At 36.3% G+C, this 22,840-nt stretch overlaps 3 protein-coding genes across 3 annotated transcripts; 2 read left to right on the top strand and 1 right to left on the bottom strand.

Annotated features, from left to right (window-relative positions):
* Positions 1 to 300: 300 nt before the first annotated feature.
* MEE12 (maternal effect embryo arrest 12) lies at positions 301 to 5,245 on the bottom strand. The gene is made up of 5 exons (XM_086582478.1): positions 5,013 to 5,245; positions 4,253 to 4,862; positions 3,155 to 4,090; positions 2,874 to 3,007; positions 301 to 838 (listed from the first exon to the last, which is right to left on the bottom strand). The coding sequence occupies exons 2-5, from the start codon at positions 4,800 to 4,802 to the stop codon at positions 311 to 313; spliced, it is 2,148 nt and encodes a 715-aa protein (XP_086438604.1). The 5' UTR covers positions 4,803 to 4,862; positions 5,013 to 5,245; the 3' UTR covers positions 301 to 310.
* A 1,078-nt stretch (positions 5,246 to 6,323) lies between these two features.
* On the top strand, positions 6,324 to 10,992 carry LOC147478339 (protein DETOXIFICATION 25-like). The gene is made up of 9 exons (XM_086582666.1): positions 6,324 to 6,483; positions 7,690 to 7,965; positions 8,134 to 8,675; positions 8,850 to 8,936; positions 9,010 to 9,066; positions 9,189 to 9,427; positions 9,700 to 9,818; positions 10,487 to 10,573; positions 10,748 to 10,992. The coding sequence occupies exons 2-9, from the start codon at positions 7,720 to 7,722 to the stop codon at positions 10,826 to 10,828; spliced, it is 1,458 nt and encodes a 485-aa protein (XP_086438792.1). The 5' UTR covers positions 6,324 to 6,483; positions 7,690 to 7,719; the 3' UTR covers positions 10,829 to 10,992.
* Positions 10,993 to 13,944: 2,952 nt separating this feature from the next.
* On the top strand, positions 13,945 to 15,234 carry LOC147478338 (uncharacterized). Its single transcript, XM_086586221.1, has 3 exons — positions 13,945 to 14,393; positions 14,445 to 14,778; positions 14,881 to 15,234. The coding sequence occupies exons 1-3, from the start codon at positions 13,945 to 13,947 to the stop codon at positions 15,232 to 15,234; spliced, it is 1,137 nt and encodes a 378-aa protein (XP_086442347.1).
* Positions 15,235 to 22,840: the final 7,606 nt, after the last annotated feature.

Here is a 22,840-nt window from a genome sequence, read left to right as displayed (position 1 = left end):
TAACGTGTTCTCTGAGTTGTATTTGATTTATTTGCTAGCAAGACCGATATGATATATTCGGGCATTTGTCCCTTGATATCTATCACCAATATATTAAGATCATGAAAACAGGAAAATAATGAAGTTCATAAAAACTGATGATATACGACTGGAATATCGTATGTGACAGTTGATGTTTTGACTTTTGATACATATATTGGCAGTTTTTCTTTTATAGAAGAACACTTACTTCGACTTTCGTAAAATGAAGAATGCAAGCAGGTGTGAGTTACACGCACGCAGACTTATGTACCAGAGATAGACAGACAGGTTATAAAACAATATTAAAGTTCAAATTATTAATGTCATCGTTCGTATCTTTTACGGAATCAATATCAACAGTGGACTGTGAAGAAGGTTTTTGGAACCTAAAATGCAAACTTTCATCAACTCGATTTTCAATCCAACAGAGTCTCTTCTCTAACTTCAACGCCCCAGAATGCATATATCGAGCACCAACTTCGGCAACACGAGCACAAGCACGAAGCAATATGTAGTAATCTGCATGGGCAACATAACTCCTAGTCCCGTTATCATTCTTCCTGATATAATGGAGATGATCTAATCTCTTGAGCTTTACCCTCGGAGGGATGTAACAGAACCCATTTTCCTCCATGTTCATCTTCAATCTTTTTACAGCAGTGCCTCTAAGAATTTGATCATTTTTCTGAATTGAAGAGTCACTATCTTCGTCTTGACTGCACTGCATGCTGCTGCTGCAAGTGCCATCGTACGCAGGAGTTCTGCAAGTACGGCCTCCATCTCCAATGCTGGTTGATCTATCTCGCCTTGGGGTATCCTGAAAGTGGACAGAACGACTTAATTTAACATGAAATGAAAACTGAAAGCAGATTCTCAAGCATCTAAAACATGTATAAGCTGTCCCTTGGGTGTTTATGCAAGTGTAAGCATGCACAGCTGTAGCATATGAAAGGAGACTCTGCTTGCAATGGGATAATTTCCTTCACCCAGTCAAAGCCAAGTACACTCAGACTGGGACAGATACAAAGACACAAAGAGCATAAGAAAAACAACCAGCAATGATCACTTACAGATATTGACATCATACCTGCATGTACACATGAAAAGTACAAACCCTCGAGGCCTCACCCCATAAGCCGCAGTGATGTAGATCAGATATAGCTAAGTGCTTATTGATTAGAAGATACATGCACTAGCTGGTACCATCAGCCCCCACATCCCAACAAGAGGTGGCAAATCTAAGCTTTCATTTGACTAGTACAAACACTCAGGCCTCACCTCATAAGCTTCAGTCAGTGACAATGAGCCATTACATAAATTACATTAACACAGATACATGTGTCCGTATCCGACACGGATACGAAGTGTCTGCCACGGCAAGATATCCAAAATTGAGTTATTTCACATACAATATGTGTGACACCGACACCAACACATGGATACGTATCCAGCACGGATTATTTTTAAAATATGGTGTGTACATGTAACATAAGACATAACAGAGCAGATATACTAAGTACTTTTTTATTAGAAGATATATCTGCTATCTAACATTATCACACACCACATCCCAGCAAGAAGCAGAAGATCTGAGCTTTCACTTGTGAACAAGACACAACATCCCGGTCACAAAATAACTAACTGTACAGGCATGGAAAAACTAAGAGATTGTTTATTGGTTAATATATACATAGTGTTAAAGGTTGAATAGATCAAACCTGTAAAGCCTCTAGGACTTGACTGCCTAAATAATAATAATAATAATAATTAATATATATATTGTTGGACAGACCAGTCATAATGAATTTTTTAAACCAGGTTGAACATTAGCCAAAACTAAGCCATTTCGATTTATTCATCCTTAAGAGAGTGGGAATGAAGTTGGAGTGGGTCATTACTCGTTACAACTTGCACAAACTTCAGTACTTCACCAACTATATGCTATGCTAAAACAAGGAAAAAATAAATAACTTAATTAATCCCAGAAAAAAAAATCCTAGTGGAAATCAATCAGTCTATATCGGGATATGTCGGAGATATCAATCTTTTTGGTAAAACAGTCAAAATATCTATATATATCAAAAATATCACCAATATATATAACGATATATGTCGGAAATATCAGTCAACAGTAATAAAAAAAAATCGGTCAAACAATAAAAAAAGTCAAGCCAAGTCAATCAATATCTATCACACATATCAGATATATCGCTGACATATATTGATATATCGGAAAATCTGATATGTATATATATATCAGCTTAAAAAAGGTTGAATAATATTTGGCTTCGAAATATCTAACATATCTATATTGGGTACCTCAAAAACCAATATATATCTATTGATATTTCAACCGATATTTTTAGCCTTGGTGGAAATTAGTTAACAGTTACATCTAAATCAATTCGTCATTATTACATGAATTCTTAAATCAATAGTTTGATTCAACTGAAAATGCAAAGAAAGTAAAGGTGGACTCCGGTATATAAATTTTTACACAAAAACAATCTAACTTGAAAATCCCATGGGGGAATACTGAATACATCAACTACACCCCATGATTGGGCATTCCAAAGAAAATGATATCCATCCACTGTTTAGTCAATAATTATGAATAAAGCAGAAACGCAAATGACTTGTGGAAAGTTATAGAGGTCCTATAGTGTTGAAATTCAAAGATGCAGACAATCATTCATACAAGGTTACAAGCACATCAACTACAAAATAAGCATGCCTCGTGAAACAAAAAATACATTAAATAGGGATACAGGATCATCCAATAAGCACATCAAGCTGCAAATAGAAGCACGGCTCATGAAACAAAAAACACATTTAATGGGAATATCAATTACCTCTTGACGTTCATAAAAATTCCATAGCTTCTCTATAATTCTCTCCTCTTCATTGATTTCGAGCAATGGTTTCAGTCCAGCAAAGACTACATCCTGGCAATACTTCAGATATGTTGGTAGGTCCTTCAGATATTCTGGAAGCAAAACAAAACTATTCACCAACCTTACCAATTAATCAAATCCAGTTCACAGTTGCGCTATGGTACACGAATATAATTGATAACAAAAAATTTCCAAGGAAATTAAGAGAAATTAATATGAAAGTATGATGCAAGTGGTACCTTCTTTGTCATCAATATTAGCAAGCAATGCCTCAAGGTTATGTAGAAGCTCTGCAGTATCAAAGCCATAATTATGATTATTTAACAATCCTCTGATTTTGTTTGGATTCCTCTTTCCGGGCAAACTGCTCGAACGAGAGGACCAGACTGTGTTCTTTCTCTTCTTAGGCTTTCCATTGGGGTCAAACGACCGAGAACGCTCACGAGAAACATTTTTTCTTTTCTTGGACTTGCATGTTGAAATTTTTTTCTCTGGAATGTCAGAAGACAGGGAACATACTTCAATATTTCCATCCCTTCCCTGGTTACTTTGAGATATGGTAGGCCCAGCAAAACTTTCTTCCCACTTCCCAAATCCATTTATATTGTACAAAAGCCTTATTGCTAACAAGATAATTGACATTACACAAACACGAGATGGAAGCCTCTTCTGGTTTGCAGATAACCATAAATCTGGAGGCATCGACCATTCATAAATACGAGCAGCAAGTGGAAGAATCTTATCTGGTGGTAGGGATAGTTCATTGAGATAGCGGTTAGCTATTGCAAAAAAGTTCACAGGAGGAAGTTCCAAGCCTATAGTCTGAGCAACAAAGCCTGACATGAATTCTAGTTCCCTTGGTCCAACAACTTTATATGGCTTGAACATAACACTAGGACTATAGGGGCACGCACTTGAAGGGCGACCAAACTGCCTTTCAATATCAAGAAAGGCTTTCAGATAAGGAAGCTTTTCCTCAAGTGCCCACTTATATATGTCTGTTGGTAAGATCGGTTCCCTGGCAAGATGACAAGCTAGGAAAGAAACTGCCAAAGAAGACGATATCGGTATTCTCTTTCTTAGAGATTTAAACCAAATCATTGCTCCACTCTGTCCATAAATATTATAAGTTCCACCACTCCGCTGAGATTGGCTTATGCGCTCTTCTGAAACTTCTGCAGTAAATAAAAAATAACACTTCATGGCTGCCAAAACAACATGGAAAACTCCAAACATAACCTATACACTCCCTCAAGATCCTACCATATTTTAAAGAAAACAAAACACAAATTTATTTGCATTCTATCCTAGAAGATGAATAAAGTAAGGATGCTTGCCTTTGTCCTGAAGCTCTGAATCCTCAAATGTCTTATCAGCCCAATGTTCATCAAAAACTTTAGATGCAACCACAAACCGCATCCAAATTACCGGAGCGAACCCATAAATCAACTGACTCACACCAAACTTTTCCACCAAAGCCTTACATTGAAACTTAATCATAAACTGAATTCCCATGAGGTACCTAATCCTAACTTCGGACGACACATTCTCCGGGCTTAATTGCAACTCATCAACACCACTACCAAAATCATCTGGAACATACGGTTCATCTTTTGGAATTCTGTTGTCGAAACAAGATTGTGGTTGTTGTTGTGTTTCGTGCGGAGATAAAAAAGATATAGGCTCTGCTTTGATCGGTGGAGCCTTTAAGCGATGAGTAGTAAGAAGTAACATAGTTTCCTTTTGACTAGTCCTTAAATCTTCCATGAGAAATTCCGTTTCCATCATGTCCTCTACCTTTTCACCACAACTACGACAATAATAAAACCCATCCTCGCAATCATAGCCCTGGGTACTTAGACACTTTGTACACTCTCGTTCATCCATTCTTCTAGGTGAAAAAAAATGCTTGATGCCCAACTAAACCACTCACATGTATCTGTAATTCTGTAACGTTGCAAAAATAATGAAGAACAGTTCTATAAATATATATACTATCTGGGCCAATACTCTTATCATACTTATTAATTGCTTCACTAATGTTTTTTGTCAATTATTACGAACAGAAAGGGAGAAAAAATAGAAAACAAAAGCTACCTGTGCAGTAGCCTGACGCATCTTTGTCAAGTCATCGTTCATTTCGAGTACACTTTGTTCTAAAATCTTCTCAGGGTCTTCAAAGTTGCTTATGATTGCATTGGCATATGACTGCATATTATGACAAAAAGTGTAGGGGTGATCAAATAATTGATTTATGTCAATAATATTACTGTTGAAAACGAGATAATGTCTGAAACTTGACCTTGGCAACTCTAGCAAAAACATATCTCATCATAAACCCTAAAGGCTAAACCCCTAAACTTCACTTTTTTGGACCCAAAGCCCATTAAGGGAAGCCCAAATAGCCCATTCTATACATTGATACTTGTTTTGGTTTGTCGTATGGGCTGGCAATGAAATGTTTGGCATGGTGTAGAATGAGTCAATGAGGTACACAGATTTTTATATTTCTTTATAGGCCACAGAAGTCCAATATTTTGACTGTTTTAGGTTAGTTAATATAAAAAAGTACATTGAATGAGACAAGTACACTTTCATGTACATCATAAATTTTGTAATTTCATTCACCCACTAGCCAAGTAGATAAGGATAATCCTTGAGAATATCACATGTATCCTCACCATCTATTAGTGACTTTTGTTGGAGCTCCTTTGTTGAACTTAAATGCTCTGCGTTTATACAGGAACTTCGGAAAGTAGGTATTCATTTATTTGATTCTGGAGGCTGTTATGGCCAAGGGCTCAGGACAAACTACCACCTACACGTCTGAACACACACCAACATGGCAACATGTGCCTGTAAGGGTGCACCCATGACCCATGCAATCCACGTTTCAAAGAGCTTCGGTCTAAAATATGGTTGTTGGTTTGTTCATTTCTCCACTGTTTATAGTCCACTATATTTTGGGAGGTCTGAATAATGAATTTAAGACATCAAAATACCAATGTCGAAAGAGTAAATTTCTGATTCGGCCATGATAATATCAATGTGTTTTCAATTCAGTTACAAATTGTAATTCAGCGCATTTTGTCAATAACTAGTGTCAATAACTAGTGGGTAATGTTAGTAATTTTTTATATTGAGTTGCTGACAATGGCCAGATTAGGAACAAAATGATTAGAAATCTCTCAGACTTGAATCTTGATAAGACTTCATAGTCTAAAACTCTAAATGCAAGTCTGCAACTAGACTGCTGGTTGCCTCTACTCCGCTAGTACAATCTGATAATAATAAACTAATCTGTGAGTGAAAAGAAAGCAATACTTTAGGTAGCAGTTGGCACAGTGGACTAGTGCTAGGTCACAATCTACCAGTCAATACATGACAAGTTTTAAAAGCTGCGTGCCCATTTTTAAAAGGTGATACAAAACTGTGTCACTCTAAAGGCCACATGCATAGTAAGCAAAAGGTCTTCCTCTCTCCATTTCTAGCTTTACTGATGACTTCCTCCTGCACATAATCAAATACGTTGGAAGTTCTGTCTTCAGAAGTAGCACTGGGAGATCAAGTGAGTTCTTATTACTACTTTTGTAACAAACTGTACTTCAAGCAAATGATTGTGTACTTAAAATGATGGTTATTTATGCTAGATCATTGGTTTCTTGTTGTTTGTTGTCTGAAACTTTCCTACTAAATGAGAGCATGATGGGGACAAATCTTACATAAATATTAGCTGCCACCAACTAGAAAAGAACCTAGCCTCCCCAATGGGATTATTTTGGTGATGGATACTTGTACCAAGACCTAACCAGAACCCCTCAGTTCTGTTTTCATGCCTATGTAACAAGATTTTTCTATGCAGTCTTTTGCACTATATATAGCAATGTATGCTGCCCTTTTGTTAAGGTATTTCTTGTATCTTGGCAGAGAGGTCAATAGGCAAAATGGACTCAAAATTCCAACATTTTGTTTGCAGCTACTAAACTAGCTACAAAATTTGAAAAGATTTGCACCTTTATCACTTGTGTTTATCCTTGTTTTAGTGTTGGGAAGTCTGTTTTTCTGTAACTGCAATTTTCTTCAGACACCAATAGAATATTATTTTTCCCCTTCTTGTTGTGGTTTCTTGAGGCATTTGATGAGCAGTCGTAAAGCATATATCTCTGCATGAGGTGGATTCTGGAAAACTTATTGGAATATGATTTCTAGAATTATTTGCTCCAGTTGATTTCAAATACACTAGTAGTTGTTTTTATGTGTCATTAAGAAGGCCTAGATGTGATTCTCGCCATCATATGTAAATTGGTGCGGGTGCTGGAATAGCAAACACCGATTACTCCACCCCGGGTCATTTCTCCCTTGCACTCTGTATTCTGTAATTATTGAAATAGAAACATGCTGATCATTTCTTAGCATTGTATTGATCTTGTGAACACACAATTTTCTTAAACTTCAAGAACCCGTCGTCATATAAGACCAATGCATCATATGGAAGATTTTTGTTTTTTTTTAAAAACATGAATAGTTAAAACTGAAAAGTTCAATAATTTCTAAATTGTTCCGTTTAAACCAACATGGTAAGTGAAACATTCACACATCTTGTTCAGAGAACCCCCATTTCATTTAAGTTCTTTCTAAGGGTTTCTCTTCTTTTAGTTTGATAAGATGGCCTTGTATGCATCATATAGTTTGTGGGGACTCAAGATGAAACTGACTTTAAAAAACTTTAACTTGTAGCACTTACCTGTGTTTCTTCTATTTGTTGATGTGTTAGGCCACCAGGTGAAGAAGAACAGAGGAAAATATGGATCATACTATCAAAGACAAGCTACTTGGGTCAGATACTGAAGATACAAAAGACTTGAAACTAAGAGTTTGGGTTGAATCTAAAAAGTTCTGGACGGTTGCATTTCCTGCTATAATCACAAGAATAACCCAATTTGGAATCCTTGTGGTGACTCAGTCATTTATGGGACACATTGGTGCAACAGAGCTGGCAGCATATGCTCTCACTCAGATCTTTCTCGTACGTTTTGCAAATGGAATATTGGTATGCTATCTATCTATACATTCAATCTTTTATATTGGTAAAGTGTGAAACTCTTGAGAGCATGGAAATAAAAGCTTAGTATGGAAAAGAAATGCATTTTTCTTTGGGACAACAATTCAACAATCAGTCACTGTTTTTTTATCTAGTTTTTCACAATGATCATTGCAGTTGGGAATGTCGAGCGCTCTTGAAACTCTTTGTGGTCAAGCATACGGAGCGAAGCAGTACCACATGATGGGAATCTACTTGCAGCGATCATGGGTTGTTGTTCTTACAACCGCAACCCTTATGACTCCTCTCTTCATATTTGCAACTCCTATTTTCAGACTTCTAGGGGAGGAAGAGGAGTTAGCAGTAGTAGGTGGGAGAATCGCTCTGTGGTTCATTCCTATTATCTACTATTTTGTCTTCAACTTTACCATGCAAATGTACTTACAAAGCCAACTCAAGAATGCAATCATTGGATGGCTATCCACCATGGCTTTTGTACTTCACTTGATTTTGTCCTGGCTCTTTGTCCTCAAACTGAACTTAGGGATTCACGGTGCAATGGGTGCAATGATCATCTCAACTTGGTCAGTGACAATCGGGCAATTGGTTTATGTTATTGGAGGTTGGTGTCCTGGTACATGGACAGGATTCTCCAAAAGTGCCTTTTCTGAGCTCATTCCAGTTGTGAAGCTCTCTTTAACATCCGGTGTAATGCTTTGGTAAATACTTTACGTCCTATTAACCTATGGCTTCTCTTTTATAACCTTTAGACTTCTCTTTTTATCTTTTTATCAGTTTCTTGATATATCCACTACTCTGTTTCATGACATATTGATCCATTATATGGTTACAACATTCTCATATTTGAGTTTTGTGCTTTCTTCCTTGTGTAGCTTAGAATTGTGGTACAATGCAGCTCTAGTATTATTGGCCGGTTATATGAAAAATGCCACAGTTTCAATTGCTGCCTTCTCGATCTGGTACAAACTCGTTTTCTCCCCTATTTCTTTCTCTGTCTAAAGTCTTGTACTTACTGAAGCCTTTATCTTGCAGCCTCAACATAGTGGCTTGGCAATTAATGATATTCTTTGGTTTCTTAACTGCATCGTGGTATGTCTTGTCACTATCACTGGTTTCTCTTTTTAAGGAGTTTGGAGACTTAATGAATACTAGCACTAAGCATTATTATGTTCTGATTAAACGCTCACGAGAATTATTTCAATTTGTTGTAGTGTGAGGGTGTCAAATGAATTGGGGAAAGGGGATGCAAAAGCTGCAAAATTTTCTGTTATAGTCATCATGACAACTTCGTTAGTGCTTGGAGTGATCTTTACAATTCTGTCTTTGTCTTTTGGCCACGTCTTATCCTATCTATTTACAAGTAGCACAGAGGTGGCGGATGCAGTGTCAAGCCTTTCATTCCTACTGGCTATGTCTGTCTTCCTGAATAGTATTCAACCAGTACTTACAGGTAAATGTTACTTCTCTTGATGTGGAAGTGGTATTTCATGACCTGTTTCTCTGTCGTGGAAGTCCTCAATGTTGCCTCATCTATTGTGCACTTCAATGGATCAAGTTGACTGTCAATCTAAGCCTACATTTCTTTAGGTTACTGCAAGATTTAAAATATAAAATTGCACTATTAAAGATGCATATAGTTGATATTGGCTATTTTGGTTTTACCTTTTTTTTTTTTTTCTGTCTAACTTTCTACCTATTGTTTGTTTTTCATATTGTGATCAGGAGTGGCTATTGGTGCTGGTTGGCAAGCTCCGGTTGCCTATGTTAACATTGCGTGTTACTATGCAATAGGAATCCCTCTAGGAATCTTGCTTGCCTATGTGGCCCATCTTGAAGTTAGGGTAAGAAGCCCCATTATCTTGCTTAACAAACTGTTCCAACTTAGTTGCTTGGTTCAAGTGTTTTGAGGGAGTGTTTTTTGTGTCTTCCTGGGCGGTCCACTCTGAAACCCAGTTACAGTATGTGAACTTTTTCCATACTTTGCATCTACGTGGTGGCTGCAAACTTTGTTGCCACAATTCTACGATCTCTTTGTGGCGCCTCCTGCAAAAAACAGGAAGATCTTCAAATACTAATATCTGACATACCTACATTTCTCTCCGCAACTTCTTGATTTATACTGAGCTGGGCCTTGGATCAACAATTCCTTGCAATAGAAACCCACTCCAGCATAGCTGGTTATGAGCTGAAAACCTTACGAAATCAAAATTGATTATTAGAGTTTCTTCATCATCGTCATCATCACCAGAAATTTATTATCACAAGTTAACACCAATGTCGATTAGTGATAGCACATAGCAGTTTGATGCAGCGATTCTACTGCCCTTCATTTCTACCTTGTTATCTGCTAATATACATCTTCATTTCTAATCTCCCTTCGTCAATGATTCTTGCGTCCAGCCTTCTTTTAGACATGCTCTCAAGTCTCAGCAATAGTCTGTATTTTAACAGGAGAAACTAAATGTGGAAAAGTAAGTCCTTACGCAACTTTTCATCCATGAATTTTCAGGGTATCTGGATTGGAATGATAAGTGGTGTTGCTATCCAAACACTAGTTCTTGTTTTCATGACCTGGAGAACAGATTGGGAGTCACAGGTAATCCAATAATATTAGGGTCAACATATACTGAACATTAATGTTACCAATGTTAAGGAATGTATGCTGGCATTTTATTCATAGGTGAATTATCCAATAAAGAAATGAGAGAATATTTGAAGTATAATTTTGTTATCTCAAATAAATGATTGATTACTTCTCTGCTTTTTACAGGTGGAAAAGGCGAGTGCACGCCTCAACAGATGGCTCTTGCCAACTTCGCTAGAGTCAGATGAGACCACTAATCATGAATAAACAAAAACGAGGCTTCATTTTTTTATTTATTTGGTTAGTCCAAATTGAGTGAAAAAGGGAATTTTGGTGTGATTTTTTGAAAAGAAATAGAGTGTTGTGTCACAATGTAAGTCATCTCACATCAATATGGTTTACGTATTGATAAATCAAAGTAGATCATGGAACTGATAAGTGCAAACCCATTATAATTACATTACCAAGAAAGATACATACGTAGTTACGTGCGTAGGAACAAAAGGGACTCGGATGTATCGTAACTAATGTTTCGGCAGATGCAATTTCTTCAAATGCAAAAAACATTTTATTACTTCAAACTAGGGGTGTAAAACGGGTTGGCCAACCCGGCCCTCAAACCATGAAGTCTGTATGATTTGAGGGCGGGCTAGCCCCAGCCTTTTTATGTAGTGAGGGGTGGGCCTATGAGGGCCAATGTTAAATTGTGAAGCCCTAGCCCTCACCTCAGCCCACTCTTTAGAGAATTGAGGGTCGGGCTAGAGGGCTAGGTGTGAGGGCCGGGTTTGATTACTCTCTTAAACTATTTGTTTACAATATAATCTTGTTAAATTGATACGCGATAAATTAATTATCACGTTTAAATATTAGGTTTTCTCAGGGTCGATAATCGATTTTCTCCGCAATATTGTGCGGAGAATGGGATCCCCTCTTCCCAAAATCATCTCTTGATTTTGGTTGATGTATTTAATTAATAATTTGGTTAAAATTTGTAAAATAATAAAATTTAAAAGTTCCGTTCTTAGGTTTTCAGTGTCAATGTATTTCATGAATCAATAAGAAATGCATATGAGACCAAAACTATGATGTGGTGTTGTAGGTTGTAGAATAACTTGTGCTTGATTAGTTGAAATTGATTAAAAACTTTATTACTATATACTAAGGATCATATCACATTACTCTAATTTATATTTTATTTTTGCTTATGCATTGAGAAGTAACCCGAGTTCATATCCTAATAATGGAATAATTTGTTATTTTGAACTATATTTTTCATGTAACGTTGGAAGAGCCTACACAAAGTAGTAACTTATATAAAACATACTTTTTTCATTTTGCTATTTATACAATTACGTATTTTTTAACAAAATATAAATAAAATTACATAGAAAAGTTGTGAGGACTTTAATACGGGCCTTTGAGGCTCAGGCTGAGGGCCGCCCTCATACTTTCATATCTAGGCCTTTACCCTCCCCTCAAAACGTGATGGCCAGGCCGGGCCGGGCTAAAAGCCTTTTTTACACCCCTACTTCAAACTATTCAAAGAGAATGATTCGGTGAACAATGATGTTTTCCAATTACACTCCTATATACACTTATTTATATATTTACTATTTTAGATGATTTGGTGAACAGTGGCATTTTCCAATTATACCCTATATGGTTTTAATTATTACAATAATGGTCAAAATGGTATTATATAATAACATAGTTGATGGAGAGGTAAAACCATCCATTTGTACAGTGAAATTCAGACATTTCTCTCCTAATTTATCACAATACTTTCTATTTTACAAACAATTGCGAGATTATTACTGACCAAAAGTTGGATTTTTGTGCTGCTCGGCCCAAACCAACTAACCGCACCTGTGCCAGTGAACTAGTTTCAATAAGAAATACCAAAATATCACATAATACCAGCAATTTGATAGCGTTTATTGTTATATTCGCGTACATTCTCCCCTTACGTTAACAAAACGTCATAATGTTACTTATTAAAACGTATTGATGACGTTCTTTTAGGGAATTGTTATATACAGACCTCATATATCTCAAGGCAGACCCCATTTTAAAAAAAAATTAATACCGGATATGTCCCCAAATAATCTCTTAGGGCAGACTCCACTTAAAAAGTGAAAACACATAAATTTCAACTTTTGTCTTTTTACTCAAGTTTTGTCTTTTTACTCTCTCAAGAAACTTTCTTTAAACCTACACTTTTTTTTTTTTTTTCACTCCTCTCATTTTCCAATCCAAATAAACTTAACCCACACATATTTTCTTTCTCTACACATATTCATCTTCTTTTTCAAATTCTTTTGTTCTATTTCTATTTACAACCCATCTTTTTGTTTTTCAATTTTTTTGTTTTTTTTATGACATTGAGTGAAATGGAATGGGCATATAATGTTTTTAATGTGGAAAATGAACTATTTAATGAAGAGAAATTTCAATCAAGTGTGACCAAGATAGCGACCAAGACGAGGTAACTCCATACACAACTATTGTTCATAATGATTCCAATATCAATTTATTATGAAATCATTATGAGGACGACTTGTAATTACAAAGTATTTATGCAAACTCAATCTATGAGGACGATCTCTTCCGTTTAATGGTTGATTTTAATAGTGAGTGTTGAGAAATGGGAATAGTCTTACGTTCGAGATGTCTCAGGCCAATTAACTTTCTAAGACTCTGGCGCCCCAACTGGAGCGACTTATGAAGCATTAGACAGTCTACTTTGGCCGTCTTTTAGTTACTTTAATAGATATTTTTCTTGTGACAAATTTTTAGCTAACATTATAATTCACTGTAAATGTTATAAGATCCTCTATACAGTCACAATGAGGTACCAATTGATGCACTTAGGACTTCACAAAATTCAAATGCATCTTCGGAGGAGCACTACATAGATCAAACAGAACATTTTAACACCAACATGGTATGCGTGGATGAATATACATTTTGAAACTTACTTCTTTGATTTAATACCTTCTTACCTATGGATTAATGAATACTTAAATTGATTTATAGGTATTTGATAGTCGTCAAGATTTAATTGATTGGACACAACATAAAGGAAGTGAAGTGGGAGCTATTATCGTCACTGGGAAATCTCAAAATGCAATTGGTAGGAAGGTTCCTAGACTTATTTTGATATGTGAGCGTGGTGGTAAATTTCGATCTCATAAAAAGGTAGAAGCAAAACGAAAGGCAAAGGAAAAAAGACGAACAAAAAGATGAATTGTCCTTTTAAATTAAAAGCGTGTTTTGAACGTGGTAGTTTAGATAGATGGACACTAAGAGTTGATTGTGGTCGTCATAATCATGGGATGGCAAAAATTATGGAAGGTCACTCTTATATGAGAAGGTTTAATAAGATGGAAATGATTTTTGTATCTGAGATGAGTAGAGTTGGAGTCAAACCAAAAGAGGTCATGAATGCTGTCAATTCAAGAGATATATTAAACTCGTCCTCCATGAGACAAATGTATAACGCAAGACATAGAATTAGACTTGATGAAATGGAAAATATAACACAGTTGCAAGAGTTGGGTAGATTGTTAACGGAAAATGGATATGTGGAGTACAGTAAACGTCGAGAAGGTAGCAATGAGGTTTGCGAATTGTTTTGGGCCCATCCGGGTTCGATCCAAATGGCTAAGACTTTTAACCAAAATTTTCTCATGGATTGCACATATAGGACAAACAAGTATCATTTCAAGTTGTTAGAGATTGCAGGAGTGACATCGACCAATATGACTTTCACTGCATGTCATGTGTTGATGGAAAAGGAAAAAGAGTATGAGTACACTTGGGCATTGGAAAGGTTTTGAGAGATACTCATGCCTGAAGTTCCAGTGTTGATTGTGACTGATAGGGAGCTAGATTTGAAGAATGCGGTCGATGTAGTCTTTCCAAATGCAAAAAAGCACTTGTGTCGATGGCATATTTCCCAATGTGTCTTGAAAACGGGAAAAAATATTCTCAGTGACGAGCAAAACATAAATAAACTTTGTGCCATGTGGACTAATGTGGTAAAGTCAAAGACACAGGAGGGTTTTTTGAGAAAGTTTGCTTCTATAGAATTAGCTTTTAAAGACTATCCTGTGCTCATCCAATATTTGCGTAGAACATGGTTGCCTTACAAAGAAGCATTTGTTGCTTACTGGATAGACCAACAAAAGCACTATGAAAACACTACGACGAATAGGGTGGAAGGATTGCATGCTCGACTGAAGTCGAGCTTGAAGGGAACATGCAAACATGATTTTCTTGGAATGTGGAAATTGATCCATCCAGTTATCAATATTTAGATGAGTGAAATTAGAGCCTCTTTTGAGAGGAGTTTAATTAGATTTCAGCACGAGCACAATGACGAGTTTTTTAGTGAGCTCGGAGGATTTATTTCAAAGAGAGCTTTAGATTTGATTTTGGAAAAGATGAGACGTATAGATGTCATTGGGGTAGATGATAGTGTTTGCGACCACACTTTGCGTACTTCACACGGTTTGCCGTGTGCGCATGAGCTAGTGATACTCAAACAAAAAGGGTGCAGAATACCTCTTTCTGAAATTGATGAATTTTGGAAAAAGTTGTTTATTGAACCGAGAGCCAATGATCCCATTGATGTTGATTACAAACCAGCTATGGATTTATTTATTCAATGACTAGGATCGACTTATGAAGACCAACAGAGATCTATGATAAAGATGCTCATGGAACTTGCAACGCCTAAAAGTTCATCATTGGAGCCACCAAAGGAGGATGCTACACCAAAAGGCCGTCCTAAGGGCAATACTAAGAAGAGGCCAGCAAAAGAAGAGTGGTCAACTACCCGAGATCCGTCATGGTTTGAGTACCCTCCAGATGCTTCACCCGTGACTTTACAATCCATAACGAAGCCCAAGGCCAAACCATTTGTTCCAAAAAGGAAGAAACCAAATTTTGATGTTGGTTGCTCACTACAAGAAAAAAGGCTTTATATCACTGTTAAAAACAGTGACACAAAGTCTTTTGTCACTGTTTTTTTTTTTTCCAAAACCGTGACGGAGTGGGAGTCATTTTTTTTTCCCAAAACCGTCACAAATATTCCTTCAATAGTAGCCTTCTAACAACACTTAACACCGTGACAAATAGTAAAAAACAGTCACTAAAAAACATGGTTTCCGTGACTGTTTTGGTGAAACAGTTACAAATTGAATTGTAAACTGTCATAAAAGAGCTGTTATTTACATCAGTTTTCTTAATATCGTCATAAAATCATTCTATTTTATTAAAAAAAAAAAAAAAAAATTCTACACTAATTCCACACTCATAAGCAGCTAAATACATACCCTTCATATAACTTCATAAACTCATATAATTCGTTTACATTCCAAAAATATTTCATTACAAACACTATTTCCACTTGAACATCTCAATCTCTGTACATAGACAAAAAAATAAAAGAAACATTTAAATTCAATAGCAAAAAGATGTGTGAGATATAGCCACATGCATTTCCTGCATGATGATGAATCTTGGTGGTAGTTCGACAAAATTCATAGTTGTACAATCTCAATTCAAAAGATTCTTCCTGGCATTGTACAAAAACAACATAGTTAATATTCGCCAATCAAATTTATTAAAAGTAAAATCGTTCTATTACATAGTTGCTTTTCTAAACTGTGTCATACTTTCGTTTTACTAATGGAGTGTCATACCCTTCTTTTTAGAAAAAGTGTCGGCCCTTTCATGGTGCAGCTTAATGGAATGCCCTGTCACTAACTGAATTCCTTAAAGCATGCATTCAGATATGCTGCAAAGTAATCAATATGCACAAGAAGACTATTCATCTTACTTAAGTTTAATTATTACATGGTACAGTGCAGATCCTAGCAAGCTAATCAAACAAGTTCCCTGTATTAGCAAAACTAGATTAACAGGTAACACTTTAACTTTGCTTGATGTAGCCCAAGTTTATGAACTTGTGCATCAGCAGGAGCTGAGTGGTTGCAGGTCAATACTTTAACTATGGATGCACGCAATTAACTACCTATGAAGAGAATGGATATAGCAGTTCCATATAATTGCACCCTCCATACTGCTTAACCCCTAACTCTTGCAATTTCTGACAAAAACCCCTTACAAATTACTAAGTACACCTCCAATACCCAGTGGTGAGTGAACAAATATCCATACTGTACAATCCCCAATTCATCGCAAGGCAAAAGTTTCAACACCAAAATCGTGCATAAAAACAACCAATTAATCACAAACAACCCCATTGAAGATTATCCAAAAATAACTAAAAATACAGAAACTTGAATATATAAATGAAAAAAAAAATTTAATAAGAGGTACATTAAAATGTATTTATATGTTGCTTTAGAGCAGAAGGAAGAGAGAGCTGAAATTTCTTCAGGTGACTCTTAAAGTAATATGTGCACAACAAACAGAGTGAACATATGCGCCAAAAGCAAATCTATCCTTGCCGAAAGCAAGTTAAAAACCAAATTTCAAAAAAATGAAACCCTCAAACCCAATACAGTGTCTTACCTTGCCAAAAGAACAACCTTCTTGAGTAGATCGAGCAAATATTGTGCTAAATTAAGTACCAAACAACTTCTCAAAACACCCTAAATAGTCGAAACAAAAATCAAACATTGTTACGAATTGAAAGGAGGAAGGAAGGAGAAATGGGAGGAAGAAGAAAATAGAAAAATAAAGTTGATGAGCGGCAGCAACAAAGTTTATCATTTTCCCTCTGTTTGATTTTTTCTTCGTTCTGTTAAGGGTTTGCGTGAGATGCGCACGACAATAAAAATAGTCCCCTTATAATTTCATGGTTTTTAATTTTTCACATGTTCATTTTACCATTGGTAAATGTTTCTGTAAGCGTCACCTAATATCTAAATATACGTTACAAAGAAATTCTATTACTGTACAAAAATTAAGTGGCAGTTACAATCGTTTCTAACGGAATACAACTGTTCAAAATATCCTAACGGCTGTATAAGTTACTAATGAAAATTGTGAAATGTTGCAAAATCACCCGAATGGTGTAGTGCTAATCCTTATACCAGCAAGAAGTTGCATAAGTATTTGACCAAGCAGATGGCTTCAAAGCGGGAACAAAATCCACATTTATTGAACTAGTTGTATTTTGCAACTTGGATAAGGACCACAAGGTAAATGTGTCTTAATCAATAGAATCCTACGCTCTATGGTCGAATCTTGTTTGAACTATCACATTATGGGAGAGAGTCCAAAAGCTAACGAAGTATATGTATATACATGTCTCCGCACAAAACGGACCAAACAATCAAATTTCTTGCTCATAACACATATAAATAGTGCATACATTCTATAGATCATTGGAGGTTCCATCTATCTCAACCATCAATGTATAGGGGTAGTGTAGATTCTATTCTTAACGAGCCACTGGATAGTGGAAACTCAAATATTACATATGTAATAAGCTAATTCATCATTTAAGGAGTCTAATTGGGTTACTTATCAGCTTGGACCAAGTCAATTCTAGTCCATCTCATTCCCACAACCCCATTTCATCAATAATTGGAAAGCCCTTAAACAATTAATGTTTTATCTACTCTACTAATTAATGTGAGAAAAAAAAAATTACCAGCTGTAAGGCTGGTTCTCTTCAATCCTTGTGGCTAGTGCTAGACAAGCTATCCAAAGACTCACTCCTTGCATGCATTTGATTCCTACTTGCAATCAAACACCAAATCACCAATAAGTATTTTGATCACAGAAGAAACCTCAAAGTAACAAGCCCATTAATGCCTACTCATTGATAAAAAAAAAAAAAAAAAAAAGACTAAATGTGAACAACTGAGTAAATAAATTTGAAGTGTATTTTCAGTAGGGAATCTTTAGTTCAACCCAATATCAAAGATTAAGACAAACAGTCAGTTTGGATTTTACTATGCAATGGGACATCAATGAAAGAGACCCCTTGAGTTCCTTAAAGTCAAAGCAATAACTTTATAACTTTGCTTCTAAAACAAACAGTCAGACTATCCAATGGCGGAAAATTAAAGCACAATTATGTGTTCCTTATTTGTTGAAAACAAAGACATTTTTTCTAATGTTCATCTCAGGGAAAATTAGGATCAAACTAACTTGTGACAAGGCCATGACGAAGAAACAAAACACCAAGCCCATACTAACAGTAAAAACTCTTTAATTATATAGGAGAAAGGAAAACAATAGTACCTAAACAAAACGAATAAAAATTGCTGGCCATGACTGTCGGAGGCAGTTGAGCTTTCCAAACATCCACGCAAACAATTGCTCACCAAGATAGATGACAAGCAAAACTATTACCTAGCAAATGCAATAAAAAATAACTAATTAAGCCAGTTTTCATTCTTGTAAGGATTCAGTTTTTTATTTTATTACCTCGCAAATGCAAACAATTTCACAAGTTTTCATTCTTGTACGGATCGAGTGAGCAATTCTAGTTACACGCAGTACTCACTTCTAACGATGCAATATAGACCTGGGATAAATACTCCATCTGACAATGATGAGCCAATACTTGAACGGGTTCTGGAGAAAAAAGCTCATGTTCAAGTGATAATGCCCAAAGCAAGAGTAGAGGATGAAAACTTCTTGTTTTCCATGAAACTCCATGTAGGGGGCAAGCCTTCTAGATCAGCAATCATTCTCTCTGGTGATGGAACTGCAACAGTTTCTTACTATAGGGGAAATGCCACACGACTTTATCAGTTTGATATACCTTGGGATGCAGCGAAAGTTCTAGATGATTCGGTTTTCCCTTCTAAAGAAGATGTCGAGGAAAGTGCATGGGTTGTAGTAACTGAGAAAGTAGGAGTCTGGGCAATACCCGAGAAGGTAGTTCTACTTGGTGGAGTTGAGCCTCCTGAACGAAGCTTGTCACGTAAAGGAAGCTCAAATGAAGGAGCTGCTGAAGAAGAAAAACTGAACCTTGCATTTGGAGGCAGCCTTGCTCCTAGAAGGGCTAGTTCTGAAGCATGGGATGCTGGGGATAGATGAAGAGTGTTGTCAACTGGGATACCTTTTCATTCTTGTGCAATTGAACGAAGGATTAGAAACGAAATCCGGCCAAAAGCAAAAGCTCAATATAAAGGGGGAAAAAACTTTAATTAAAGCTAGCAAATTAAAAGGGTAAAAAAAAAAGAAACCCTATAATAACTAACTTGGTTCGATTGGCCGAAGCAAAGAAATCGACTTGACAGTTCTCTTACCCTTCTCTCATCGTCCACCTCGAAGTTAGAGCAGTAACGCCGTAAAGGTTTCACTTTCAAATCAGATACTTCTCTTATCCCTTTCTCGTTCTCCATCTTTATCATCTTCTCAACTATTTCGTAACCGAGATCGGAACACCGTTTGTAATCCACTTTCTTCCTGGTCTCGATTTGGTGGATTTGAATAAAAACACATAACTTATAGAGGGATAAGAGAGAGAAGACCAGGTGCAGATGTGTAGAGGTGGAAATTTAGTGCGTGGACAGTTTCTTTTGAGTCGTGGCCAGAGTTGCTTCGGTGCAACTTAGGCACCCAAACTCTAACATATATGACTTGTTCAATTATCTGCGAAATGAAGTGGATTTATAGTATGAAGTATGAACTGAATTCGGGGTTGATTTCGAGTGAAATAAGTCTTCACATAAATTAAAAGTTGTTTTGATATTAAAAAAATTGGACCATACTGTTAAATAAAATCACAACATTCTAAACAATTTTTTATGAGGACTGACAATTTGCCAATCTGACTCTGAAATGTTCTTATCGAAACAACTTGAAGATTATAGAAAATGCAATAGTCGCTTCAGCTTGTTCCACTATGTCTGCTCTTATTCTTTTCTGACTAAATAGTGAAACCAAGGACGTGAAGACACCTTCATGGGGTCCATCTTTTGGTACAACCCCTGCGAGTTACGTATAGGTGTATCAACAATCCTCCAAAACACAAGACAAATTGAGAAAAAATAACAAATTTTGAGCAGGTACTTAGAGTTTGAAGGAAGTGGAGACAAAGGGAGGTGAGAGTGAGCGTTGGTGTGTCGTGTTTCGAATTTAGTTGTTTTTTAGTGGAGTTGTAGGCGTGCTGGACTAAAAACTAGTTGGATCAAATAATAGGTCAAACGGTCACTTAAAGTCTGATAATATGTAACTATTTTAGTAAAATAGTCACAAATAGTTCTCCACACATATACACCTTTTTTAGGGGAAAAAAAAACATTTGTGACCGTTTCGGAAACGCACGTCACCAAAAACTTTTTAAAACAGTCACAAAAACCATTTTCTGCCATTTGTGACCGTTTTGAATAGAACAGTCACAAATAACATTTTAAAACAGTCACAAAAAGCCTTTTTTCTACTAGTGGCTCCATTAATGAAATTGAACATCCTCCAGATGCTCCACCCGTGACGCCACAATCTATAACGAAGCCCAATGCCAAACCATATGTTTCAAAGAGGAAGAAACAAAATGTTGATGTTGGTTGCTCCATTAATGAAATTTCGCATCCTCCAGATGCTCCACCTATGACTCCACAATCTATAACGAAGCCCAAGGCCAAACCATATGTTTTAAAAGGGAAGAAGAAACTAAGTTTTGATGTCAGTTGCTCTATTGCTCAATCTAGATATAAAATGTGTTTTCCGCGTGCATTGCTACAGTTTATTGTTGGTTTTGAAGACCCCATCGACGATGGAAATTGTGGTTTAAGGGCTCTCTCCTTGGCTTTGGGCGATGGAAACGTGGAAGCCTCTGAGATCTCTACTTGTTACAAGAAGGTAGTATGAAATCTTCCAAGTGTGTATCACTGTATCTAATAAGCGAAAAACAGATATGGAAGTACATTGTAAGTAATTCTACTATGTAATTGTCATTAGAATGAAAAGGAAACTCAAGTATATAATTGATTATTTCAACTGTATTGGTTAAAGTGATTGTGCAGTTTCTTAATTTTAGTGGTCATTGGAGTACTGAACTATATTTTGTGTCACAAGAATGAAGTGAGAGACAAGACTCAGACTCGCTGTAGAATTCTTTTTAGTTTTTTTTTGCAAAGAAAAGAGTCTCACTGTCTCACTGCCTGTGCCATAGGTAAAACTCATCAAGGATCATTCGGATTTTGTGTGAGTGTGTCTTCTTTTTTTTATTAGAGCATTTCTAATGCAGGTGAAAAAGAGGGGGATGTGAAAATTTTCACTTCCTTTTAGTGCAAAACCAGTGCCCCAGTGTGTAAGTAAAAAAGATGGCGACTATTTTTCCAAGTCATTCCCAGAGTGAAACTTTCAACCGAAATAGTGACTGACTTGTGAACTTCGGACGGGATGTTGGATTCCGTCTCGTGTGTTTTTTTTTTAAAAAATAGGTTTTTTTTTCGGACGGAATGTTTTATTCCATCTCGCATGATTTTTCAATTTTTTTTCGGTTTTTTTTAAAATTTCAGACGGGATGTTTCATTCCGTCTGGAGCGTTTTTTCAATTTTTACGTCCAGACCGAATGTAACATCCCGTCTGAGATTATTTTTCACTTTTGCATTGCCCAGTTTCACCTTATTTTTCACCAAAACGGTGATAAGAGAGGAAAAAACTGCCTACATGGAGGTGATAAGAGGGGAAAAAAATTCACTTGCATTGGAACCAATGCTGTTAGGAGAAAATTTTCTTTTCAATAATTTTGTACGGTAGAAATTAAAAATTATGGGTCCCCCCTTCTCTGAAACTCCTATGGAAGTATCACGGAAAATTTCCCTGAAGAGCCGCTAATGTTATGTTTTCTTGCTTTATAAGTTTATACTAAAGAATGGGCCAAAGAGGGGGGAAAAATGTATGATCAGCTTTCTCTTAACAAAATGAAAATTTGTCCATGAAGTAGTTCAGTGCCGATGTGCGACGAGCAGTGTATTGTTTTTTTCCATTGGGATATGTGTTTGTGGTGTAAATTTGAGGCCATTGACAACTCTGCTGCAGAGTCTCACTTTCACTTCAAGTCCAACTGACACTTACATTATTGCTCAGGTAACCACACGGTATTTAAAGTGTTTTATACTGAGAATGCCTATCTTAAACTGACCAAAATTGGTGCACCATCTGACCATCATACCTAGTCAATTTACTCTGTAATCTTCATTGCCACAATCTCAAACTATCACTTCTTTCATTTCAACACCAACTCCAATATTGGTAGTTTGATGCTGGCACAAGATAACACCTCTATTTTCCAGAAACACCCTTGGATAAAAGGCTAAACTCAAAAATTCAAAAGG

The sequence above is a fragment of the Coptis chinensis genome, chromosome 9 (genome assembly GCF_015680905.1).
Source record: "Coptis chinensis isolate HL-2020 chromosome 9, ASM1568090v1, whole genome shotgun sequence".
Lineage (NCBI taxonomy): Eukaryota > Viridiplantae > Streptophyta > Magnoliopsida > Ranunculales > Ranunculaceae > Coptis > Coptis chinensis.
The sequence above is the reverse complement of the archived record's forward strand: the minus strand, read 5'-3'. Positions and strand labels throughout refer to the sequence as shown.

Excerpts from the sequence above, each read along its gene's own strand:
- MEE12 (XM_086582478.1), bottom strand. The coding sequence starts at position 4,802 with ATGGATGAACGAGAGTGTACAAAGTGTCTAAGTACCCAGGGCTATGAT. Across the intron at positions 4,091-4,252 it reads TTCAGAGCTTCAGGACAAAG|AAGTTTCAGAAGAGCGCATA; the intron begins GCAAGCATCCTT and ends TATTTACTGCAG. Across the intron at positions 3,008-3,154 it reads TAATATTGATGACAAAGAAG|AATATCTGAAGGACCTACCA; the intron begins GTACCACTTGCA and ends TTTTGCTTCCAG.
- LOC147478339 (XM_086582666.1), top strand. The coding sequence starts at position 7,720 with ATGGATCATACTATCAAAGACAAGCTACTTGGGTCAGATACTGAAGAT. Across the intron at positions 7,966-8,133 it reads GTTTTGCAAATGGAATATTG|TTGGGAATGTCGAGCGCTCT; the intron begins GTATGCTATCTA and ends TGATCATTGCAG. Across the intron at positions 10,574-10,747 it reads GAACAGATTGGGAGTCACAG|GTGGAAAAGGCGAGTGCACG; the intron begins GTAATCCAATAA and ends TGCTTTTTACAG.
- LOC147478338 (XM_086586221.1), top strand. The coding sequence starts at position 13,945 with ATGGAAATGATTTTTGTATCTGAGATGAGTAGAGTTGGAGTCAAACCA. Across the intron at positions 14,394-14,444 it reads TACACTTGGGCATTGGAAAG|GGAGCTAGATTTGAAGAATG; the intron begins GTTTTGAGAGAT and ends TGTGACTGATAG. Across the intron at positions 14,779-14,880 it reads AAAACACTACGACGAATAGG|ATGAGTGAAATTAGAGCCTC; the intron begins GTGGAAGGATTG and ends ATCAATATTTAG.